This window comes from Asparagus officinalis, chromosome 5 (genome assembly GCF_001876935.1).
Source record: "Asparagus officinalis chromosome 5, Aspof.V1, whole genome shotgun sequence".
NCBI classification, from domain to species: domain Eukaryota; kingdom Viridiplantae; phylum Streptophyta; class Magnoliopsida; order Asparagales; family Asparagaceae; genus Asparagus; species Asparagus officinalis.
The window spans coordinates 7,444,393-7,470,951 of NC_033798.1; the positions used below are offsets into that span (position 1 = coordinate 7,444,393).

General features: G+C 38.4%; 1 protein-coding gene across 1 annotated transcript in view; it reads left to right on the forward strand.

The window, feature by feature from the left end:
• The window catches only part of LOC109840435, a 41,762-nt gene continuing 15,403 nt past the window's right edge, over positions 201-26,559 (forward strand). The window contains exons 1-3 of the mRNA XM_020409083.1: positions 201-436; positions 23,274-23,365; positions 23,686-25,662. Of these exons, the coding sequence (XP_020264672.1) occupies positions 325-436; positions 23,274-23,365; positions 23,686-25,662 (2,181 nt within the window). The 5' untranslated portion in view covers positions 201-324. The remainder of the gene's footprint in view (positions 437-23,273; positions 23,366-23,685; positions 25,663-26,559) is intronic.

A 26,559-nucleotide genomic window follows, 5' to 3' on the forward strand; every position in this document is an offset into this window, starting at 1 on the left:
TGCAACACGCTAGTAAATATGCAACAATGGCCTAAATTGCAAACTAAGGAATTATAAGGGTTTTAAGTGAAAAATCAAGGAACACACTGAGGTAAGAATGTTTCGGTTGCCGCCTCAAAAGAGACCGGAGCTCTCTAATCTCTTTAATTAATGCTTCTAATTAATCTCTCCCTCTCTCTTGTCGCTTTCTTACCCCCAAATGCTTAAATACCCCCAAAATTTCAATTTAAAACCTCTTGTAATTCTCATTTTCCTCTCTCTCTCTCTCTCTCTCTCTCTCTCTCTCTCTCATATTTCGATCTCTAGGGTTTTCTATGCGGAGAAATGCATCGTGCGTCTCGAGAGAAGAGGGGAAGCAGCAGCAGATCGCGATCCAGAGAGAAGAGGGCGATCGTGGATCCTAATATCGTCGCGGTGGAGCGAGCTCAGAGAGAAGGTTTGATCTCTGTTACTTTCGAAATTTGAGTGAAAATGTGTTTTCTTTTTGTTGAACTTGATTTGGTTTAGTGGAGAATTTGGGAATTGAGGTTCCAAAGAATTTTCCGGTTTGAAATTTGAAAAGAGAGAGATTTAGTGATGGTGTTTGATAAGTTGATTACTATTTGTAATTCATTAATGGATTGATTTGTAGATTTTTTTTGTTAAGCAGAGTTTGAGCTTGCCTGTTACTCCTTTTTTTTGGTTCTTTCTTTAAAATGTGATTTCGAAATTGATTTCGGAATTGAGGTTGGAAAGATTTTTTTTTTTTAGAAGTTTAAATTTTCGGATTGAACAGAGAGAGGTTTAGTGATGATAATTGGTAAGTTGATTAGAACTTTGTAATTAATTAATGGGTTATCTACAGTTTTTTATGTTAAGCAAATTTGAGCTCGTCTGTCACTTCCTTTTTGTTATTTTTCGAAAAAAGTGATTTCTTTTTTGAATTTGATTTGGTTTTAGTGGAAAATTGGGAAATTGAGGTTGGAAAGAATTTTCTTTGAAGAAATTTAAATTTGTGGTTTTAACAGAGAAGGGTTTAGATTAGAATTTTGGAATTCATTAATGGGTTATCTATAGTTTTTTTTGTATGCTAAGCAGATTTTGAGCTTGTCTGTCGCTCCCTTTTTGTTTTTAAAAAAATGAGATTTCTTTTTTTTATTTACCAAATTTGATTTGGCTTTAGTGCAGAATTGGAGAATTGAGGTTAGAAAGGATTACGTTTAGAGATTGAAAACTGTAATTTGAAGAGAGAAACTTCAGTGATCCGATTTAGTAAAATTAATTAGAAAAATAATTCAGGGGCTAATTTATAGATTTTTTTAGAGCAAATTTTGAGCTTGTCCGTCTCTCCCTTCTTGGTTTAGTAAAATGTGATTTGTGTGTGTATGTGTGGCGAAATTTGATTTGGTTTTAGTGCAGAATCGTGAAATTGAGGTTGGGAAGAATTTTCTGTTTTGAAATTAAAATGTGGTTTGAAAAGAGGAGCTTTAATGATGACATTTGGTAAAGTAATTAGAAATTGTAATTAATTAACGGGTTAAGTTATCCATTTTTTGTAAGCTAGTCTGGCTCTCCCTTTTGGTCCTAAAATATGATTTTTTTATTTAAAAGTTGAAATTGATTTGGTTTTAGTGAAGGAATTGAGCTCTTGGAATTTTTTTTCTTCCCCTGAAAGTTCTGTTTAGAGAGTAAAAATTGTACTTAAAGAAGCTTTAGTGATGACACTTGGTAAGGTAATTAATTAACAGCTTAATTTATTAACAAGATTTATTCTGATCCTTTTTTTCTTTTTTTAATTTGGGTTTATTTTTTCATTGATTATGGCTTTTCTACAAATAACTCCTTTACTTCAAGTGATCTTTGGTACTGCTCGTGTCTGTTTTTTTGCATTGGAGTTTTGCTACTCCAACATCTCCAGCTATTTGGTGACACTTTCTGATTTTTTATATAATGAGTATTTATTCTGTTGGGGCGACACGCCCACTCGCCGCGGAAGCAAATCACCTCGAGAAAAAGCCCTGAGTTTTGTTTTTCACAAAACTCAAGCCAAACTCGATGTTCCTGTTTCGATATGAAATAAGAACAAAAGTGAATATCTCAGCGAGGTGAGATATACACTCTTCCCGATATCAAATCTAGATCTGAATATCGAGGGAACGACAAGCAATGGCAAATATACAGAGAACAATAAAGAAAACATAAGATTTACGTGGTTCGGCAAACTTGCACAACCTATAAGCTCGTCCCAAAGACGAGGCTTTGATTTTACCCAAGAGAAGATGACCTCTTTTTTGTACAATCTCTCCAAGCACTCTCTCTTTTCTCTCTTCACGATCTCACCTTTTTCAGATCTGAAAAACTCTCTTTTTCGTTGATGACAGTCCCCTTACTCTCTTAAAAAATCCTAGGAACGAAGTTCCCATTTATATCAAGAAAACAAGGTTCAAAACGAAAACAACTCGCCTGCTCCGGTTACGCCCGAGACACCCCGAGGTGTCTTGGGTGCCTAGACACTTCAGGGTGTCTCGCGCTCACAATTCTCCACCTCGTACATCATTTGATAAACCTTAAATTTTGGACGAATACCAGAAGAACACCACGAACATCACAAGAGAGATCTGAAACACTAAACCAGACCAAAAAACCAGTTGCACCATTATACCATGGCTGTCTACGTACCATCTGACCGAGATCAAGCTAATCCTAGTTCTGCACATTGTTCTCTATATAGTCTCCACCTCACCCCATCACCGTCCCGAATGACCATGCCCTCTTAGGCAGATCAATACGGGCTGATATGAAGTAAGTCCAAGCAATGCTGTAACTTACTACCTGTTACCACCTTGGTCAACATGTCTGTGAGATTCTCATTTGTGCACCTTCATGAGAGAAATATCACCTTCCTCTATGACATCCTGTATAAAATGATACCTGACGTCGATATGCTTGGTACGTATATGATGAACTTGATTCTTAGCCAAATGAATCGCACTCTAGCTATCACACCACAAGTTCGCATACTCCTGCTCAATCCCCAAATCATCTAGAAGATCCCACAACCACAATGCTTCCTTCACTCCCTCTGTCATGGTCATGTATTCTGCTTCTGTTGTAGAAAATATCACTATAGCCTGTAACATCGATCGCTAACTAACTGGAGCACCATGTATTCTGAACACATAACCAGTAGTAGATCGTCGTCTATCTAGATCGTCCGTATAATCTGAGTCTACAAACCCATCAATCTGATACGTATCTCCAACAAAACACAAACCCGTATCAGCGGTACCCTTCAAATATCTCAGGACCCATTTTACTTCTTCTCAATATGCCTTTCCAGATTTGCCATGAACCTACTGACCACACTGACTGCTTGTGAAATATTTGAACGTGTACACACCATTACGTACATTAAATTGCCAACTGCGCTAGCATAAGATACACGTTCCATGTGTGCCTTCTCTTCTGCTGTAGTGAAAGATTGCTTACCTGAGAGCCTGAAATGTGAAGCCAATGGAGTCACCACTGACCTATCACTTTGCATCCCAAACCTTACGATAACCCGCTTAATATAGCTCTTCTGACTCAAGAACAATCGTCGATTCACCCGCTTTCTTCAAATCTCCATACTCAGTATTTTCTTAGCAACGCCCATGTCTTTCATCTCAAATTGTTTACCAAGTTGAGATTTTAACCTATCTATCTTCACCTTGCTTCTCGAAGCAATAAGCATGTTATCCACATACAAAAGAAGATAGATATAATCACCTCCACAAAGTTTTCGAATATAAACACAACAGTCATAATCACTTCTGGAAAACTCATGTTTTAGCATGAAGAAGTCAAATTGCTTGTACCACTGCAAAGAGATTATTTCAATCCATAGAGTGTTTTCTTAAGCGACATACATGATACTCCTTATCCTCAACCTTGTAACCCTCAGGCTGATACATATAGATTTTCTCCTTAAAGTCTCCATGCAAGAAGGCTGTTTTGACATCGAGTTGTTCCACCTTAAGATCACAATGAGCAACAATACTCAATAGCACCCGAATAGAAGTGTGTTTCACCACTGGAGAAAAAATCTCATTGTAATCTAGACCCACTCTTTGTGCAAACCCCTTAGCCACTAGTCTAGTCTTGTACCTTGTATCGCCAAGCTCGGAAGGATCATCCTTTCTCTTGTATACCCACTTACAACCAATAGCTCTTCTCCTTACGGGGAATGAGACTACCTCTCATGTTTGGTTCTTCCGGAGAGATTCCATCTCTTCCTCCATCGTAGCCAACCAACTCTCACTATTCCTGCCCCGAATAACTTCTTTGAAGGTGACCGGCTCATCATCCTCCATCGAGAGTGCGTACTCAACCAAATTTATCTGATCATAGTGCTTCAGAGGCTGAACTAACCCCAGCTTCTGAACCTGCTTGTATGCTTATCTTAGCCTAGTGGAAGCTAAACTATCTTCGAGCTGTTGCTGTCGTAGTGCATGTATATTTTCTTACTGAACCTCCCCCCGTTCAAGCTCATCATCACTCTTTTCCCGAGTGTCTCCATGATCCTCCTCTTGAACACGACTAGAAACTAATTGGTCCTTAGGTTCTATGTCAATCATCTGGGACTTTAAAATCCCAATAATCTCAACACCATCATTCTCGAGCGCTCTAGCTTTTGATAAAGCTATCATAGATTTCTCATCAAAGGTAACATCTCTGCTAATCACGAACTTAGAAGTTTCTGTACACCAAAGGTGATAACCTTTTACGCTTTTGCATACCCCAAGAACATTGCCTTCTTAGCTCTCGCGTCAAGCTTTCCCTCGTTCACGTGGTAGTAGGCTGTACATCCAAAAATTTTGAGCCTATCATAATCTGCATGCTCCCCTGACCATACCTGATAGGGTACATCACCATCCAATGTCGAATGTGGAGAACGATTCACTATGTAACAAGCTGTAGCAATCGTTTCTGCCCATCATTCTTTATCCAAACCAATATATGATCGCATACTCATTACTTTCTCCCGTAGTATACAGTTCAGTCTCTTTGCGATTCCATTTTGTTATGGAGTAGACCTAACTGTTTAGTGTCGAGCAATACCCTCCTGATCACAGAATTTCTTGAAAGTACTCTCTGTATACTCTGTACCGTTATTAGATCTCAATGTCTTCAAATTTTTGCATGTTCTGTTCTTAATCATTGTTTTCCACTTTTTGAATGTTTCGAATACCTCATTCTTATGCTTAAGAAAATAAACCCAAGCATATCTGGAATATTCATTTATAAACGAGACAAAATACCTAGAACCGTCCTTGGAAGTTGTCGGAGCCGGACCCCAAACATCTGTATGCACATAGTCTAATATACCTTTGCTATTGTGCTTGCTTTTCAGGAACTGAACCATGTGCGCCTTTCCGTACACACAATCCTCGCAAAAATCCATGCAATGTTTCTTCATGTTCTTCAGCAAACCTTCCTTATCAAGCAAATCTAGACCCTTTTCTAACATGTTCCCAATCCGTCTATGTCATAATCGAGTGTGCTCACATGGGTCTCTACCACTTTAATCAGTTCTAACTGTTGCATCTCCTGTCACCGTCGTATCCGAGAGAGTATATAGGTTATCATGACGAATGTCCTTTATCACTACCAAGGAACCTCGAACAACCTTCTTTACTCCGTTATCTGTAACTATCTTGCAACCACCAGAGACCAAAGCACCAACTGAGATAAGATTCTTTCGCAAGTCAGGGTCATACCTCACATCCATCAGGATTCTGACCAGTCCATCATGCATCTTGATTTTGATATCACTAAGCCCCATTGTTTTACAAGCATGGTTATTTCTCATCAATACGGTTTCACCATTAATATTCCTATAGACAGTAAACTACTTCCTATTTGGACACATATGGTAAGAGCAACCCGAATCAAGAATCCACTTACCGAAGATATCTTCACCGCACGTAACAGAATATCATTTTTTTTGTTCCCTTCCTCTGAAACATAGCTCGCCTCTTTCTTGTCTTCTCTTCTCTTGTTTTTCTTATTGTTCTTCTTCCTACATATTCTCTTATTAGGACAATCGACCTTGAAATACCCAAGCTCACCACATTTGAAACACGGTCTTCTTGCAAGAGGTCTTGATTTCGATCTAGACTTTTCTCCCTTGTCTTTTCCTCGCTCATTGCTCTTTCCTTTTACAAACAATCATTGTGCTTGCTCCTCATTACTACTAATAGTTATGTCACTAGTTGTAAATTTTTGAAGATCATCCGCTAGAAGTGATGTTCTAGTCTAATCCATCTTCAAATTATCACCTACAAGCATCAATATTTGTATCAGGTTCTCATAAGACTTTGGTAAAGAAAGAAGTAGCAGAAGTGCTTGATCCTCGTCTTCTACTTTCACATCAATGTCTTTCAAATCCGATATGATCCTATCGAACTTATTGATGTACTCTCGGATTGATGAGCTTTCCTCTATTTTACAAGTACACAATTTAAATTTCAAGTAGATCCGATTTGTTAGACTCTTCGTCATGAAGGTACTCTCTAACTTTGACCACACACCCATAGCCGTTGCCTCTCCATCCACCAAGAAAGCTACATTCTGTTAGACCCTAGAGGGGGGGTGATTAGGGTCTTATGCTAATCTAATCCGATTATATGCTAATTAAAATTAATTAATAAGTTATCCTAGCAAGTATGAAATACAACAATGTATATGAGCTAGGATAAGCAATATGAACAACAAGATATATCCTAACAAGGAGATATAGGCAATGTATGTGCAAGGATATATAAACTCAAGGGTAAACAATCTAAACTAGATAGTGGGCAATATAATTAACAAGCAATATACAGAGGCGATATAAGATATGAACATAAAAGAAAGTGCGCCAATACAATCACAAACAAACAATATGATTACGAAGTTCGGTCCCCACGACCTACGTCTCCGCTCCTCACCTCGAGGAGATCTCCACTATCACAACCGGGTTTTCTACGTTCACCCGAACAACGTTTACACCTCATAATACAATCACTATGTAATCACACCTCACACACTAAGTGTTGGTCTTAGCCCGTGTCCTCCTCCTTAAGTGCTCGGTTACAACCTCTCCCTAGGCACGTCAACCGACGCCACTCCTCTTGGATTCGACCCCGTCTCTCATCACACACTTCTCTCGGTGTACAAGTGTATTACAAGTGAATTCTCACAAATAGGCTCAATACAAAGTGTTTGTTTTCTATAATGAATGAGAACGAATTATAAGCTCACTCTCTAAGTTACACAATCCCACAACCCAATTATACTATGAATGTAAATACAATAAGCTCAATGGTTGCGTGTGTACAAAGAGATAAATAAAATCAACTAAACTCAATATAAACACTAGCTTAATAAAATAATAATCAAACAATAAAATGTAAAGCTAGATTGAGTTTAGAAAACTTCTCCAATAAATGACAAGAGTGAGAGAGAGATGATTTGAAGCTCAAACACCAAAGATTATCTCCTCAAGCCCTTGTGAAATTATCTTCACAAACCAAAATCTTAAACACTCTTTTAAACAAACACAAAACACCCTTAAACTTGTTTAAAACAATTCTCTTGGTTGAGTTGAAAGAGAACATCAATAGGGTATTTATACCCACTCAAAATCTCAGCCAAACCCCCAAGCAAAAGTCCAAAAAGCCCCAGAAAAATCAGCTCAGAAAATAGCCGTTGGGAAATCAACGGTAATATGGGCGGTCGACCGGAAATTCTATCGGTCGACCGACGGAGAGCAAAAACCCAAAGAAACAATCTGGACCATCGTCGGTCGACCGGTGCGGTCGACCGATGGAGCTTTCGGTCGACCGCATCGGTCGACCGACCAACTCTCTGGACCATGCTGACGAAAGAACAAACGAGCGGTCGACCGGATCGGTCGACCGAAAACTGATATGCAGAAAAATTGATATGCTGATTTAAAATACTGTTAAAAAATATCAAATAAATTCCAAAAAATGTAAAACTTTGGGGAATGATTGTAGACATGATAATAAACATGCTACAGCGACTGGTTATCAGAAAGGACCTCCAAAATAAAAAATATCATCATTTTACAAAATAGTTCAAAACATAAAAATATAAGATACTTAAATTTTGATGTTTTGACATAAACCAACTTTTGAAACTTTGTGAAATATTTTTATAGACTTAGTAAAACATGTATAAACTGATATTGAAGTCTACAAACTAAGAATACAATATTTTCACAAAATTGCATATTCTATGTAATGTTTTCAAAAACACAATAGTAAATATGAAATATGTGATTTCATATTATAAACATGAAAACCCAAAACATATGTATGTATATATATAAAACTATATATATGCATAGAAACCAAAACTTATGTATATATAACTATATATATAACTATATATATATATACGAAGAAGCCAATTTCAAGTGTGTGTATAAATAATTGAGCTTAACGTACTTAACACACATAATATAAATCCTAAACTAAATTACCCAAGCTTGATATTGATCTTCATTGAGCTCAACTTGGTACACGTTGCGGATGAAGCTAAACTTGGATCTTGAACTTGAATTGTACGATGCTTCACTCCATAATTCCGTCAACCTCCATTGGATATGATCGTTATGGCGCAATCCATCCATCCTTCAACTACGTTGTTTGTCTATAATAAATAAGAAAACACAAATACTAGACAAACAACATTAGTGGTAAAATATTTGTTAAACATCATCAAAACAAAAAGGCCAACAATCTCCCCCTTTTTGATGATGATAAATAATTTACAAAAAGAAGTATATACATGAAGTAAATGAACATATACAAGATAATAACTCACATGCATATAAACAAACAAGATAGATATACTCACAATATTTCTCCCCCTTTGACAACATCAACAAGGGGACAAAAGAATTAAGAGAGCGAAAGCTTCCCCTACAAATAAGCATGGGTGAGTATGAAGCAAGTATAGGGATTGCTCCCCCTATCAAAATGCCATATAAAATATAAGCAATAAAAGATCATGGCAAACATGTGAGCAAGCATAAAAAAATATGCTAAGAATCACTCACATTCAAGAGATAATGAGAACATATATAAATATATCAAGATGAACATATTGTCTCATATCAAAAACATAAAAACCATGTAAAAAAAAGATTTATGAAATCACAAGAAGGAAGACATGAGAATCATGTAAAAAGTTTTCAAATGAAAACAAATCAACCAATGAAATCATAAATCAAAGTTTAAATCCAAAAACGATGTTTGATCAATCAAGAAAATTTTCTTTGTGGGATTTGATCAAACCACATATGGAATACATTATAAGGCACGAATAGATGATCCATAAGCACAAACACATAAATATCATCATATAAGTGAAATATAATAAATTCAAAGCAATAATTCAAAACAAAATCTTTAATAAAAGAATTTCAAGAGAGGCAACAATATATCAAGCCCTTAAGCTTGTTCTAACCCATATAATCATTCTAGCATCCGGTAAACATGATTTGGGAATAAACACCCAATAAATCCGGAGGGTTATATAAATACAAACCTCTCATCAAAATCAAAGCTAGGAATTATGAAAACAAAAGAATTTGACCAATAAAAAGAATTGTTTTCATAAAAGATTAAAATACATTTTTCAAAACCAAGAAAAAGGAAAATAAAAACTTCTAAAATTCTTGGTAAAAAAAAAATTAAATTTATTTTGGTACCCAAGAACTCTTGGTACCAAAAGATTTAGGGACATGACCCCTATCATTCAAGCTCAAAGCCCTAGGGTTATGAACCCATTTGGGCGCATTTAGTGCACGGGTCCGGTCATAGCAATAATTATGCAAATGACCCATTCGATTGCAATAAGTGCAATGAAGAGGATGCATTTGATTCTTGGTTAAAAAATTAAATTTGTTTTGGTACCCAAGAACTCTTGGTACCAAAAGATTTAGGGACATGACCCCTATCATTCAAGCTCAAAGCCCTAGGGTTATGAACCCATTTGGGCGCATTTAGTGCACGGGTCCGGTCATAGCAATAATTATGTAAATGACCCATTCGATTGCAATAAGTACAATGAAGAGGATGCATTTGGTTATGTTGACCATGTGGAAGTGCACGAGGAACATTTGCAAGTAAAGATGGTCTTTTAAGATTATTTTACAAATGAGAAACATCATTAAACAAAGGTGGCCTTTTTGGAGCAAATTGCAAATTTGGAGTATTTTGCAAATCAAAACAAAATTTAGCAAGATGTCCAAACCTACCACAAACCTCACATTTAAAAACATGTGGTCTACTAGATACATTTGGCAAACGTGATTTTCTTTTCAAATCAAAATAATATTTGGCCAAATGACCAAAATGATCACAAAACTCACATTTGTACATATGGGCATGTTTATGATGATTTATACGTGTGTGTACATGTGAGTGTGATGATGAAGCTTGATGGGATGCATAAACATGATTAATCTTGATGGGTTTTTGTGCATTATAACAAAATCTAGCAAGGTGGCCTTTACGATCGCAATTAGTGCATTTATAGACTTTGTTATACATGTGTGCATAGTGTGTAGGTTTCTTAGAAGAGTTTGCATTAGACTTTGCACACAAGTCCATAAGCTTGTTATGATTATCAATGCATGTGTTTAAGGTTGAATCTAAACAAGATATGCGGTTTTTCACATGATTCAACTCATCATTAGATACAACATCATTGATAATAGAAGTAGAGCATGTATGGTTATTCTTAAAAGAATCAAATTCATTTCTAATGCATTCTACTTCTAGCATGGCATTATTTGCATGAGTTAAGCTAGAAATGGATGAGATCAATTTTTCATTTTCCAAATTTAACATATCATTGTTTTCTTTAAGCATTATATTTTCATTTTCAATGATGTCAAATTTGGACACTAGCTTCTCATGATCGGATTTCAATTCTACATGCTTGCTTTTAAGATCAATAAAATTATTTTGTAATTTTGTATAGGCATGCAATAATTTCTCATATGCATAAGCGAGTTCATTGATGGATATATCACTTTCGGATTCCGAATCGCTTACCACACTATGGCTATCGCCTAGTGACCGTGTGCATGATGCTCCACATAAACTTGAAGAAGAATCCTCCAAAGCTTGTCGGATTGCCTCCAAGTCCCCTTGATGTGCTTCAATAAATTTTTAAAGTTTGTAAGCACTATCAAAATGAACAAATTTGTTAGAAAAGGATGAGTCAAAAGCATTAAGCAAAAATTCTAACAAACGCTTGTTCATTGTAAATATTTTATTATCATGATCGCTCCACTCGGATTTCTCCAATATGGGCACAATATAAGCACAATCAATAACTTCCCATAAGTCGATATTTCTAGATTCAACAAATAGTTTAAATCTAGAAACCCATTGTGCATAGGGAAAATTAATGAATTTAGGAGCAACATTGGATTTATAGCCTAAACAAAATACATTCATATTCAAGATATATATATGAACATATGCAAGCAAGACAAATGCAATCATAACTAGATTAGCACAAAAAGATAACTTGGATCTTTAACTCAAGGCGATTAGACCTTAAATCAAAGAGCACCAAGCTCTGATACCAATTGTTAGACCCTAGAGGGGGGGTGATTAGGGTCTTATGCTAATCTAATCCGATTAAATGCCAATTAAAACTAATTAATAAGTTATCCTAGCAAGTATAAAATACAACAACCAATTAAAATTAATTAATAAGTTATCCTAGCAATTATGAAATACAACAATGTATATGAGCTAGGATAAGCAATATGAACAACAAGATATATCCTAACAAGGAGATATAGGCAATGTATGTGCAAGGATATATAAACTCAAGGGTAAACAATCTAAACTAGATAGTGGGCAATATAATCAACAAGCAATATACAGAGGCGATATAAGATATGAACATAAAAAAAGTGCGCCAATGCAATCACAAACAAACAATATGATTACGGAGTTTGGTCCCCACGACCTACGTCTCCGCTCCTCACCTCGAGGAGATCTCCACTATCATAACCGGGTTTTCTACGTACACCCGAACAACGTTTATACCTCACAATACAATCACTATGTAATCACACCTCACACACTAAGTGTTGGTCCTAGCCCGTATCCTCCTCCTCAAGTGCTCGGTTACAACCTCTCCCTAGGCACGTCAACCGACGCCACTCCTCTTGGATTCGACCCCGTCTCTCACCACACACTTCTCTCGGTGTACAAGTGTATTACAAGTGAATCCTCACAATTAGGCTCAATACAAAGTGTTTGTTCTCTACAATGAATGAGAACGAATTATAAGCTCACTCTCTAAGTTACACAATCCCACAACCCAATTATACTATGAATGTAAATACAATAAGCTCAAATGGTTGTGTGTATAAACATAGAGAAAATAAAATCAACTAAACTCAATATGAATACTAGCTTAATAAAATGATAATCAAACAATAAAATGTAAAGCTAGATTGAGTTTAGAAAACTTCTCCAATAAATGACAAGAGTGAGAGAGAGAGAGATGATTTGAAGCTCAAACACCAAAGATTATCTCCTCAAGCCCTTGTGAAATTATCTTCACAAACCAAAATCTTAAACACTCTTTTAAACAAACACAAAACACCCTTAAACTTGTTTAAACAATTCTCTTAGTTACTCTGTCGCCCAGTGATGAAAGATCAAATGATCGGTCGACCGGTGCGGTCGACCGAAAACTGACATATGAAAATCTGATTTGCTGATTTTAAAATGCTGTTTAAAAATATCAAATAAATTCCAAAAAATATAAAACTTTGGGGAATGATTGTAGGCATGATAGTAAACATGCTACAGTGACTGGTTATCAGAAAGGACCTCCCAAATGAAAAATATCATCATTTTACAAAATAGTCCAAAACATGAAAATATGATATACTTGAATTTTGATGTTTTGTCATAAACCAACTTTTGAAACTTTGTGAAATGTTTTTATAGACTTAGTAAAACATGTATAAACTGATATTGAAGTCTACAAACTAAGAATATAATATTTTCACAAAATTACATATTCTATGCAATAAGTACTAAAACACAATAGAGTATGAAATATGTAATATCATAAAAACAAACATATGTATGTATATATATAAAACTATATATATGCATAGAAACCAAAACTTATGTATATATATATATATATATATATATATAACTATATATATATATACGAAGAAGCCAATTTCAAGTGTGTGTATAAATAATTGAGCTTAACGTACTTAACACACATAATATAAATCCTAAACTAAATTACCCAAGCTTGATCTTGATCTTCATTGAGCTCAACTTGGTACACGTTGCGGATGAAGCTAAACTTGGATCTTGAACTTGAATTGTACGATGCTTCACTCCATAATTCCGTCAACCTCCATTGGATATGATCGTTATGACGCAATCCATCCATCCTTCAACTACGTTGTTTGTCTATAATAAATAAGAAAACACAAATACTAGACAAACAACATTAGTGGTAAATTGTTTGTTAAACATCATCAAAACAATAAGGCCAACACATTCCTCTCAAGACATAAGGTAATCGATGCTCGTGCTTCAAGATTTAACTCTTCCTAATCCTCATTAAACATATCTTTGTGCTTCTTTTCCCTTCCTGCCAAAGCCTTATGTAATTTCTGCGAAATCAACGGATTTTTCATTTGTATTTTCCAATAAGAAAAATCATTCTTCCCATTGAATTTTTTAATCTCATACTTTTTAACTTTAACTGTTTTACTGGTAGACGTCATTCTCCGCTTGTTTTAGTAAATCCGCTTCTCTCAGGAATTTCAACAAACACATTGTGTGCACCACACAATAACCAAGCACCACCTCAAATCGGAAGCTCTACCACCCTTAATCTGAATAAGGGCTCTGATACCAATTGTTGGGAGTCACGTCCACTCGCCACGGAAGCAAATCATCTCGAGAGGAAGCCCTGACTTTTATTTTTTACAAAACTCAAACCAACCTCGATGTTCCTGTTTCGATATGAAACAAGAACAAAAGTGAATATCTTAAGGAGGTGAGATATACACTCTTCCCGATATCAAATCTAGATCTGAATATCGAGGGAACGACAAGCAATGACAAATACACAAAGAACAATAAAGAAACGAGATTTACGAGGTTCGGCAAACTTGCCTACATCTAAGGGAGAAGGGAGATTCCCCTATGATGGAGAATACCGATGATTTGCACAATCCACAAGCTCGCTTCAAAGATGAGGTTTTGATTTTACACAAGAGAAGATGACATCTTTCTTGTACAATCTCTCCAAACACTCTCTTTTCTCTCCTCAAGATCTCACCTTTTTCAGATTTGAAAAACTCTCTTTTTTTCGTTGATAACAGCCCCCTTACTCTCCTAAAAAACCCTAGGAACGGAGTTCCTATTTATATCAAGGAAACAACGTCCAAAACGAAAACAACCCGCCTGCTCCGGTTGCGCTCGAGACACCCCGGGGTGTCTCGGGTGCCGAGACACCTCGGGGTGTCTCGCGCGCCGAGACACCTTGAGGTGTCTCGCGCTCACATATTCCTTTATCTTTCCTCTCTTCTTTCTTGAGTGCTTCATTACAAGTTTGATTTGTGATTCTTTTCCTCTGACATTCAGTAAGTTGTAATTTTTGGTAAACTAAAACATATTTTAATTTGACGTCTTATTGATATTTGCTCCATTAAACTGTTAATTCTTATAATAATCATACTTTCTTTCTATTTAATGTTTTGTCCTTTGAAATTGGGTGAATATCTTTGCCTTTCCATGTTATTGCTACATCAATAGGAAGATGGTTTGGACTATTCTGTGCTTTTGGCTTAATTTTGGTAAAGTAAAATATAAATTTATCTCAAAACTTTGCCATTGATTCTTATTTATTTATTTATTTCCATTGCAGTTGTTTTATTTAAATGACATTGGTCATCCTTTTGTTATTGCTGCTTAGCACAGTTTTTGTATTTCAATTTGTCATTTCAGATTCTAAGTATTTCTTGAGTTGATTCTTGCATTGAATATGGCTTTTCTTGACGTAATTCCTTTAATTTAAGTGATCAGTGGTTCTTCACGTGCCTAATTTCTGTTGCAGTTTTGGCACTTCAGAATATTTAGCTTTTTGGAGTTATTTTCCTTATTTTAAATAAAAGTAAAATTGTTTCTTCTTTACCCCTTTACCTATTCTTTCTTGAGTGCTTCATTGTAAGTTTACATTCATGATTTTTGTTTTCTCTTTTACATTCAGTAAGTTGTAAGTAATTTGGGCAGCTTCTAATTGGACTTAATTTAGAAAACTGTTCAATGATTCTTAAAGTCTTTCCAACATTATTGTCATTTGTTCAATAATCAATATTTTTTATTTAATGTTTTCTCTGGTGGGTGCTTACTCTTGTTTTCTCCAGTTCATCTCCACTTCAATATGAAAAATGGTCCAGGACATTTTGTGTTCTTTGGTCAATTTTGGTAAATTAAAATAAACTTAAGCTCAAAAATTTGCAATTGATTATTTTTTCATAGCAGTTATTCTATTTTGAATGACACAATATATCTGTTATTTTTTTATTCCCATCACATTTTTTAATATAATTTGTTGTACCAGATTCTACTTTTTTTGGAGAACTTTTTGGACAGATCTATTTAAATAAAGATTTTGTTACGTTTTCTTTCTTCCTCCTAGTTCGATTGATTGATTGATTAGTAACCACGAAGATCAAGCTACAGTTTTCTTCTTCTAGTAGACCTTCACTAAATTAGTAGTAAATGATTCTGGCTGTTCACATGATGCTGACCGATATTAGTTTTTTTTATCTTGGGCTTAGGTTGTGATTGTCTCAATGAACTACTCTCTTATGAATACATCTACTTACTTATGAATATAATAAGGTGTTATTTATCTGAGCCTTGTTAATCATCTCTTCATCTATTTCAATTGCTGGGACGTTTTCTAAAGTTAAAGGTCTGTAGCCATGTTCCATTTGTTAAGTAACTTCCTTAGTGGAGTTTAGCAAATGATGATCCTGTTCTGTTTTATCTGAAGAGAAGTCTTCTTTCTTTCTACTTTTCTCTGTTACTACTTCTGTGAATTTATTCCATTGGTTTAACTTTTTTTGTTTTCTTTAAACAATTGCTTTTTTGATATTGAAGCTAATTTGGTTCTACTTTTTTCTAGTGTTTTTAAATATATAAAATCAGTACCTTGGTGCCCGTTATATTTATTGTAAACTTTGAGCACAACGGGTTGCTCTTTCTCCTTTTCAGTTAAAACCATAACCTTCACTTTCTTTGTTATACCTTGTATATTTCTTTCTTGTTTCAACCTTTTTTTCTGTGTTGTGTTTTAATTAACTGGAGAATTGCCTTTTTGTTTGAAAGAGGAAGAACTCTTCAGTTGTTTCGGGCCTAAGTTGCTGCTTTTCTTTCTGGAAATGCTCCTGTTCCAAGTAACCTTTTGATTGTTCTGGGTCTAGTTCTGTTGAATAAATTCATCTCATGGAGCTGTTTTTTAGGATCTTTACCGATCCTTCTTCCTATGACACACACACACACAAACACATACATACATACATACCTTTAAATGTGTGTGTGTATGTGAAGAAATGAAAACCCTAATTCATTATGATATCTCTTGGGCTTTATATAGGCCCCTACAAATCTTACAAATAAGTCCCTAATAATACTAATATGTCAACACTCCTCCTCAAGATGGGCGAAAGATATCTATTAAGCCCATCTTGTCACATCCTCTAATCATATCTACTGAGTTGAGTCCTTTAGTCAGACAATCTGCTGCCTGGTCCTTAGTCGAAACATGACTTAGCTCCAGTAGTCCACTATCCAACTTCTCTTTGATGAAGAACCTATCGATCTCGATGTGTTTGGTTCTATCATGCTGCACTGGGTTGTTGGCAATACTTATAGCTGACTTGTTGTCACACCATAACTTCATCTTATCTCCTTGATCCAGCTTCAGCTCCACCAGCATACTCTTCAACCATAGCAACTCAGCAACTCCTAAGGCCATAGCTCTATACTCTGCCTCGGCTGTCGATCTCGCCACCACTGACTGCTTCTTGCTCTTCCACGAGACTAAGTTACCTCCTATAAAGATGCAATATCCTGAGGTGGACCTCCTGTCATCAGCACAGCTAGCCCAGTCAGAGTCGCAATAACCCTCGATGTTCACATGTCCATTCTTTCTGAATATCAGCCCCTTTCCGGGGGCACTCTTTAAATATCTCAGAATCTGGTACACAGCGTCCATATGACCCTTCCTCGGATCGTGCATGTAGCGACTCACCACGCTTACTGCAAAGGAGATATCAGGACGTGTGTGACTCAAATAGATCAGCCTTCCCACCAACCTCTGATATCTGTCACGATCAACTGGTTCTCCAGCCTCAGCACCTAGCTTGAACCTCTGGTCGATCGGTGTAGTTGCAGGTTTGCACCCTAACATTCCTGTCTCTTTGAGAAGATCCAGTGCATACTTTCTCTGGGATAGGATGATCCCTTCCGCTCCTCGAGCTATCTCTATTCCAAGAAAGTATCTAAGCAAGCCAAGATCTTTCACCTCAAATTCCTTACCCAGTCTCACTTTGAGTTGGGCAATCTCCTTCTCATCATCCCCTGTAATAATCATATCATCCACATATACCGCAAGCATAGTAATGTGGCCTCCACTCCGTCGAAAGAACACTGTATGGTCGGCGTTGATCTGTTGGTATCCCATACCAATCATAGCCCTTCTGAATCTGTCGAACCAAGCACGGGGAGATTGCTTCAGACCATAGAGAGACTTCTTCAATCTGCAGACCTTTCCCACTGTCTGATCTGTACCAAATCCTGGTGGTATCTCCATGTATACCTCCTCCACTAGATCTCCATGAAGAAATGCATTCTTCACATCTAGTTGGTGTAGCTTCCATCCACCATTTACTGCCAGAGAGATTAAGGTCCGAACAGTGCTCATCTTCGCCACCGGTGCAAAAGTCTCATCATAATCGATGCCATATGTCTGACTATACCCTTTTGCCACCAGGCGAGCCTTGTAGCGCTCAACTTGTCCATCTGGATTCTGCTTCACAGTGAAGACCCACTTGCATCCAACTGCTCTCTTTCCTTCTGGTAACTTTACTAGCTCCCAAGTGCGGTTCTTCTCTAGAGCTCCTAGCTCCTCGTGCATAGCCGCTTTCCATTTTGGGTCCTTCTTAGCAACCTGCCAATTGTTAGGTACAGTAACAGAGTCCAATGATGCAATGAATGCTCCATATGCAGGGTGGATACTAGAATATGATACATACTGGGCAAGATCCCAACCATATCTATCGGGAGGATGTCCCGCATTACTGCGAGTAGTCCTCCGTACTGATATTGGTGTGGGAGGAGTAGGGAGAGGAATGTTATCAGTAGGAATGTTATCACCTTGGGATGAAATTGGTGGTGGTGTAGGTATTTCAGGAGTCGGGGTGGGCTTTGGCAAGAGACTTGGCAGCACTAGTGGCACTGTAGGTACTGTTTCTCCAATTTGTTTGCCCTTCCTACTATAGGTTAGTAGCTCCCCCTGAACAGTGGGCCTAACACCTCTTGTCTCTTGTTCCTTTTCTTCGTGATTCTCCGGCTCCTCCTCAACCAACTCCTCCTCAACCAATTCGCCCTCCCAAGGAATCGATACAGAAATGGATTTCTCCACATTGTTCTCCGGTCTCTCACCATTCTCCTCCTCTCGCCCCATACTTCTAGTATTGGACGAGTTACCAGCAGATGAAGTTACCTTCTGAGTGTAATATGGCTCGAGTTCTCGAAAGTGCACATCCATGCTCACAAACAACCTTTTTTCCACCGGGCTCCAGCAAACATATCCCTTCTGAGTAGCAGAATATCCCACAAAGATACACTTCACAGCTCTAGGGGCAAGCTTCCCGACAGACGGCCTGTTGTCCTTCACAAAACACACACAGCCAAACACTTTGAGTGGAAGGATCCCACCATTATCTCCTTTCAATATCTCACACGGAGACTTCCAATCCAGCACTCTCGAGGGCATTCTGTTGATCAACGCTGCTGCGGTCAATACTGCTTGTCCCCATAATGTCTCTGGGACATTCATAGAGATCATCATGCTTCTAGCAACCTCTAAAAGATGTCTGTTCTTCCTTTCCGCTACCCCATTCTGTGCTGGAGTGTATGGACAGGTTGTCTGGTGATGTATTCCTTGAGCTGACAAATATTCTTCAAGGGCTCTGTTGGTATACTCTGTCCCATTATCTGACCTCAATACTTTCACCACTGCTCCGTATTGAGTCTGAACAGTCTTATGAAAATTTTGGAAGCACCCAAACACATCACTCTTATTCTTCATCAGGTATAACCAAGTAACACGAGAGAAGCAATCAATAAATGTAACAAAATATTTGTATCCATTCATAGAACTTGTGGAACAAGGCCCCCAAACATCTGAATGTACCAGGTCAAATGCATGAGAACTTCTATGACCAGAACTAACATAAGAGCTTCTAGTAAGCTTTCCAAACTCACATGCATCACACACAAGTTTCTGTTTATTTGCTTTCTCAAATAAAGAAGGATACAATCTACCTAAAACACTAAAGGATGAGTGTCCCAAACGCTGGTGATGGAGCATTAACTCATTTTCAGCACTCATTTTAGATCCTACTCCTGCTTCCTCTATGACTGACACCAATGCTGAATCCAGCCCTTCACGATCCAGATACCACAGTCCACTACGCCATGTGCCAGTCCCAAGTCTCCGCCCTGTCCCCTTCTCCTGGAAGATTACCTTGGGAATATCAAAAGAGACGATGCATTTTAGTTGGAGGATGATAGAACTAATAGATAAAAGATTGACTGGAAAAGAAGGAGCATGCAAAACATTGGACAAAGTTACAGAACCAGTACAATCAACTGTACCCTTACCAACCACCGGCTGAAATGTACCATCAGCTGTTTGAATACTATCAGGCGATGCTAAGTGAGTATATGATGAGAACTCACTAGCATTACCTGTCACATGACAAGACGCACCGGAGTCGACTATCCATGCTGATGATCTGTCAGGAGACATAGAAGCAAGAGCATGTATGTCATCAGTACCTTTGTTCGGATGAGCATAGGTAGCAGTGTTGCCTCTGACGAAGAACGAAGTAGATGCCTCCGCAGTCCCATTCCTCAAATCTCCATCCCCTGCTACTTGCTGTTTTTTCCTGAGTATCGTGAGGAGAGCACGATCCTCCTCTGTAAAGACCACCTCAGCTTCTTCTTCTTCTGCTACTGTCAGATTTGCCCGATTCCCTGCTCCTCTTCCACCACGTCGACCCCCACGGCCACGACCACGACCTCCGAACTGTCCACGTCCACCCGAATCTCCATCCTTGGATGGCTTGGTGCAAGCATGCCGTAGATGACCCACCGCACCGCAGTTATAGCACTGTCGGGTCTCTCCCCTAGATCCAGTGCTGCTAGAGGCTGCCAGTGCTGACTTCACCACAGGAAGTCCACCTGTCCCCGCCTGCAGCCGAATGCGAGTCTCCTCCTGGATCATAGCAGAGATAGCCTCCTCAAGCGTGGGAATCTTCGGCTGAGCTAGGAGCAATGCAATTCGCTGAGCGAACTCTGATGTCAATCCTTTAAGAAACACCATAGTCCTCTCTTGTAGAAAGGCCTCCCGCTCTTTACATCCCGGGTCCTTGCAGCTAGCCCGGGGAGAGAAATGATCATAATCCAGCCACAGGCGTTCCAACTCTGTAGCATATTCCTGTACAGTCCTTTCACCCTGGACTGTGGCGTCGATCTCTCCTTTAATCTGGAATACCCGCAGGTTATTCCCCACTCCATCATACGTCCTTCTTAACTTCTCCCAGACGTCCTTCACCTTCTCAATGCCATCTACCGTGGCGGCGATCGTCGGGACCAACGAGTTGAGAAGCCAGATGTACACCAACATATGAGTGGTCTTCCACTCATCTCTTCCCTCCGAGTCCTCCTCCGGTTCTGTCGCCTCTCCTGTCAAGTAACCCTCCAGGTTCCTCCCTGCTAGGGTGTATCTCACCTGCCGCGACCAGCTCAGGTAAGTACTCGGTCCATCAAGCTTCAGATCGATGGTCGGAAGCTCCAACTTCTTCGATGGTTTTGTCGCACTCTCCCCAGCCGACAACTTCATTAGCTTCATCAAAGTGGACACCTCCGCGGGGTTCAACTTCTTGATGATCTCCTCCATCGAATAGGCTTCAGACCCACCACCTGTTCACCTTCTCTTCCGACCCTTGTTGTGTGCAGTAAAAATTTCGGCAGCACCTGCTGCACAACAAGAGTAGGAGCTCAAACAAATTCTCGTATCTCAGAGGAAACAAGAATCAAAACCAGTTATATATCTCATCGATGTGAGATATAAACTCTTCCTGTCATCAGTTCGAGGACTGAGTCAAGGGAACCCATGCCAAACTCGAGGTCCAGCATAGCGCAGCAAGCGGCGGCAAAGGTCTGAGGGGGGGGGGGGCTGTTTGGGATCGGAAAAACAGGGGGGGGGGGGTTCGGTCTGGAACAGAGTGGGGGGGGGTTCGGGTCTGGGAACAGAGGTCGGGGGGGGGGGGTTCGGCTTCTGGAACAGGGGTCAGGGAGGTTCGGATCTGGGAACAGGGGCCGGGGGTCGGGTTCGGGTCTCGGACAGGAGGGAGAACAGGGGGGGTTCGGGTCTCGCGACAGAGGGAGAACAGGGGTTAAAAAAGGGGGAGGCGGGCTCGAGTTGATCGGACGAAGAAAGAAGGAGGGGGGGGGCTTTCCGATGGCTTGAGTGGGGCGTCCGGACGAGGAAGAAGGAGGGAGGGGGGCTCGTTGATCGCACTGAGAGCAAGGTAATTGGGCGGGGGGGGCGGGGGGCAGCCGGTGAGGAAGAAGGAGGGGGGCGGCTAGGGTTTTGGTGTCTCTGATACCATGAAGAAATGAAAACCCTAATTCATTATGATATCTCTTGGGCTTTATATAGGCCCCTACAAATCTTACAAATAAGTCCCTAATAATACTAATATGTCAACAGTATGTATATATATATACACACACACACACAGACACACACATAGATCTTTAATTATTTTCCATAAAGAGGAAACATGGTACAAGTAGTTTGATAGTTTGATAACTTAATAAATCGGTCCAGCAACAGTATATCACGTAATATTGTGCTATTACTTTGGATTACTGTGCTAATACTTTGGATTAAAGTTTGATAACTTTAATCTAGTTTGCAGATATGTTTCTCTTTTGGCCTATGTGCATGACAATTTTACAGTATCTGTTTTAAGTTTGGAAGGCTAAAGGTGATGATTTTCAGTCATTTGTATTTATAATGTTTTTCCTGTTCATGTACATCTCATGTATTCATGAAGCTTCATTCTTTCATAAAAGAAAGCTCTTCCTCTATTGTACTTCATGTTGGCTTTTCTACTACTGGAACTCAATACATGATAACTTTCTATGATTTCTCCATTTGTGCTCGAAGCTATCTAAAATTGTCGTTTCCTCCTTTTTGTTAGTGTTTGTAAATCCTGTTCACATGTACATTATATGTTTATTGGATTATGACTTCTTCGAGCCAATATGCTCCCTCATTTGAAGTGTCTTTTTATATTTCCTTGTATGGGTTGTTGGACTTGTGTTTCTGATCTCAAAGTCGAAGGTTTAAGATCTTTCCTTAAAAAGTTGCTCCACTAAACATCCAATTAACGGAATGCACCTTGCTTGGATTTTTCAAATATCTATTAGCGATTATTTAGGCCAGTTTTGGAAGGAAGCAAATCTTTCTCCCATAAAGGTTGGCAATTAACTTTTGCTAAGCAATAGCTTATTATGGAATTGGTTTGAACTATGCTATCTTAAAGTTGGTCATGTTGCAATTAAATCCTTAGCTCCTTTAACTGAAGTCCTTGCTGCATGTGAGATTCAACAAGTAGTTGCCCAGTTACCTTACTGAATTAGAGAAGCAATGAGGAACATCTAGTAAATGATACCTAGTCAAGCATATTCTACGTAATTTAATAATGGTTTTGTATATTTTCATTGTAGTGAATACTGAACAGTGAACACTATGGCAGTGTTCATAGATAACATTTCTGTAACTATAATTGTGGCTAGCTCTTTTTAGCAAACTATATTTGACAATCTTTTCTTTAATATTTCAAACCTGTGTTTCAGGAAATGTTCAATTGAGAAAGCAAACTAATCTGTCAAAGATAGCATTGGATTTTGCTCCAGGCAGTAGGGTTCCCATTGATGAAGAAAATTTGGTAATTGCATTTTTTCCCCTTTGGCAGGCATATGTATTATGCTTTTCAGATGTATAAAACATTGACATACTTAACTTTGGGCTAAGATAGCTGGGTGTCATTGAATAATGTATAGTAAACACTTACCTCCTATTATGCTATGCCGTTTGACTGGCATATTGTTGCTAAGTATAATCTATCTGAAAGAGACCCATGAAATGCATTGGGATTTTTCCATAACCCCTTTTCCATATGATTTACGAAGCACTGTTTTATTATGATGCTCATTTATAGACTTACATTGATAAATTCTAAAAGCTTTGTATTGTTCAATTTCCCAGTTTGATCCTGAGATCAGACATGACTCATTCAAGAAAGACAGCAAAACAACGACAACTAGATTAATAAACAAACAACTATCAAAAGAAATGGAAAATAGATGGTCCCCAGCGAATGTGGTTGCACGATTGATGGGTCTTGATGTGCTGCCTCCTGTTTTCACTAGACAGCACAAGGAAAAAGGAAGCAGTATCCAAACGGCGCCATCTGTCGGCTTTCGCGAGAAGCATAGAGTATATGAGGCTTATCCTCTTCAGATGAGTAGTGATGAGCACCCGGAATGCATAGATGTTTTTGAAGTTAATGAAATGTCTAAAGTTGAAAAGCAAAACACTAGGCCACCTTGGAAGAAAATATCAAGCTTGGGACGAAGTGAGGTGGACTTGAGATTAAGTGATATTGACCTGGCTTATGCAAAGAGGTTCATAAATGCAGCCCATCTGTCAGTTGATGATGAATCTAATGATGCATCGGACGAACTTGAAACCAATGAAAGTCGTTTTGTGAGAAATCGTCAAGAACCCAATTCCTTATTCAGAAAACTTCTCCAGGATCAAAAGCGTTCCCCACCTCCACACCCAAGCCAAATCACCATTTTAAAGCCGTCAAGAGTTGGTAAGTCTGATAAATACTTATCTTATAGACCCGAACCAACTACTGAAAGGTTCTCTCGTTTGCTAAAACGTGACGTGAGCTCTTGCAGGAAGCCTGTACCTGACCTATTTAGTCACTCTCTCAAGGAACATAGCTCCTCTCTCTCATATAAGTCTTCAGAACCATTAAATGAAGGAAAAACTAAAAATCAGTTTCAGATTCCAATTGTTATTCTGAAACCTACTTTGGAGAAGGCCTGGGAAACGATGAAAACTGTTCCATCTGCAAGATCCCCCGACAATTATCCTTTCAGTCTCAGAAGGCGAAAAAGGATTCCACTATCTAGGAGTTTTGATATTTATGGAGTAGGGAGAGCAAGGCATAGACTATCTGATAGTGTGGAAGTTATGGGACAGAGAGAGAAACATTGCAGAGAAATTGCTAGAGACATTACTAGACGCTTGAAGAGTGCAGGAAGTACTGGTCGTAAAGTGGTAGAAGACCAGGAAAAATGCGGGTACAGCAGACATGAAAGCTCGTGTCATATGTCAGGCATGGAAAATCTGACTCATAAATCAATCTTTGATCAGGTAAACGAGTGTGTTGATAGCCTCGGTGCTTCCTCATCTTATTCAGTTAAGTCTTCAATTAGCAATGAGGCAACAAAACGACTGTCTGATAGGTGGAAGTTGATCCGAAAAATTCAGGAGGTTAGATCTGTTCATAAGGGATATGGAACTCTGGAAGAAATGCTCGTCTCTGATAGAGAGATGCCAAGGTTTATTCAGAATGTTTCAGGTGAGGAAGTAACAAGAAATGAGATATATGCAAGACGGGATTTCCCTGTGTGCACTAGTGGAAAGGATGGCTGGAGAAAGGGGAGCTCAAGTAATTCATCTAGTTCAAAATCTCTCCCAAATTCGCCATATCTTCGTAGAAACCATACACCTAGCAAAAGAGAGAGGGTTGGAATCAGTGACAGAATTTATCTCCAGAATTTTCCCAATAAGAGTCCAAGTGTTTCATTGGCTAGAAATATGAGTCAGAGGAGACCTTCAGTCCAAAACATAGATTATCTCCATAATGCATGTACATTTTGCAGAGAGGAAAATGAGATGTTCGAAAGGGAAATTCATATGAATTCAGAACGATTGTGCGATAAGATTCATTCAACACACCCTTCTGAAGAGGCTCGCTTGTTTCCTAAACTCTCCAACAGCTCTATTGCTGGAAGTAGCTGTGAAAGTAGTAGCTTAGTTTCGCAACATAAAGATGCCAACTTCCCTGTCTCAGTTGATGATGAGCATGTACAGAATTCCACGGTAAAGGAAGCACAAGAGAATGAAGAGTTTTCAGGTGCTGGTTCAGACTATGTTGCGGAAGAGGTTAGCTTTTATATATTCAAGTTTCTTTGAAGTTCTTTTATTCTAATAAAAGTTTGTAAACACTAGATAAAACTGCAAATACACTATAAAACTGAATGATCTGCCTGGTTGCAATTTCCTCCCTTTTCCGCATGTTTAAGTTTGCTTATATTTATGTTTTAGTTCCATCTTTCCTTTTAGGAATGCGGATGACAACAAACATATTGCATTAGTTTCAGTAAATGTTTGAATAAGGATATGCCAAGATTCATGAGCAAGGTAAAGTTTAATGGTCAGATTGATGCATATTTCTCTATGCCAATTTCTTGTTTTTGGTGTAGCATATCTTACGGAGTTCATTTCCCTTTTTTTAATTTTAATTACTCATTTTGGTGAGAATGCAACAACTAATGAGGAAACTCAATGTGTGTTGAGTTTTTTGTCGAACATTGCCTAACTGGTCACAGGTTTTTAGGAGGTATTTGAATGAACTGACATGCTTCCAGCAGCTCCCAAGTATCTTATACTGTGTCATTAGGCTCATTTTCTATACTTGCTCTGTTTAGCTAGAAGTTCCATTGATGCATTAATATTTTTTCCCTCCTTGTAGCTCCTGCTATGTTGTTTTAGCGCGGAGCTGATGCCGAACAAGGCCTTTAGGATGACTTACATTCATGATATTCTGCATGATTCTTCCTACTAAAAATAATCATGTTTTCCTATGACCCAAATAATGCATATTCTCCACCTTATTTGAAGCTTGCAAATATGTTTTCTTTTAAAGAAAAGGCTAGGGCCTAAATTTTATTGATAGAAAAGAATAATTGGTTTCCAAAGATGAGAATACAAAGAGATAGAGGGATGAGTGTAAACTAGAAACTTGCGTCTGGTCGTCTGCTGCTTCTGTGCAGTAGAAGA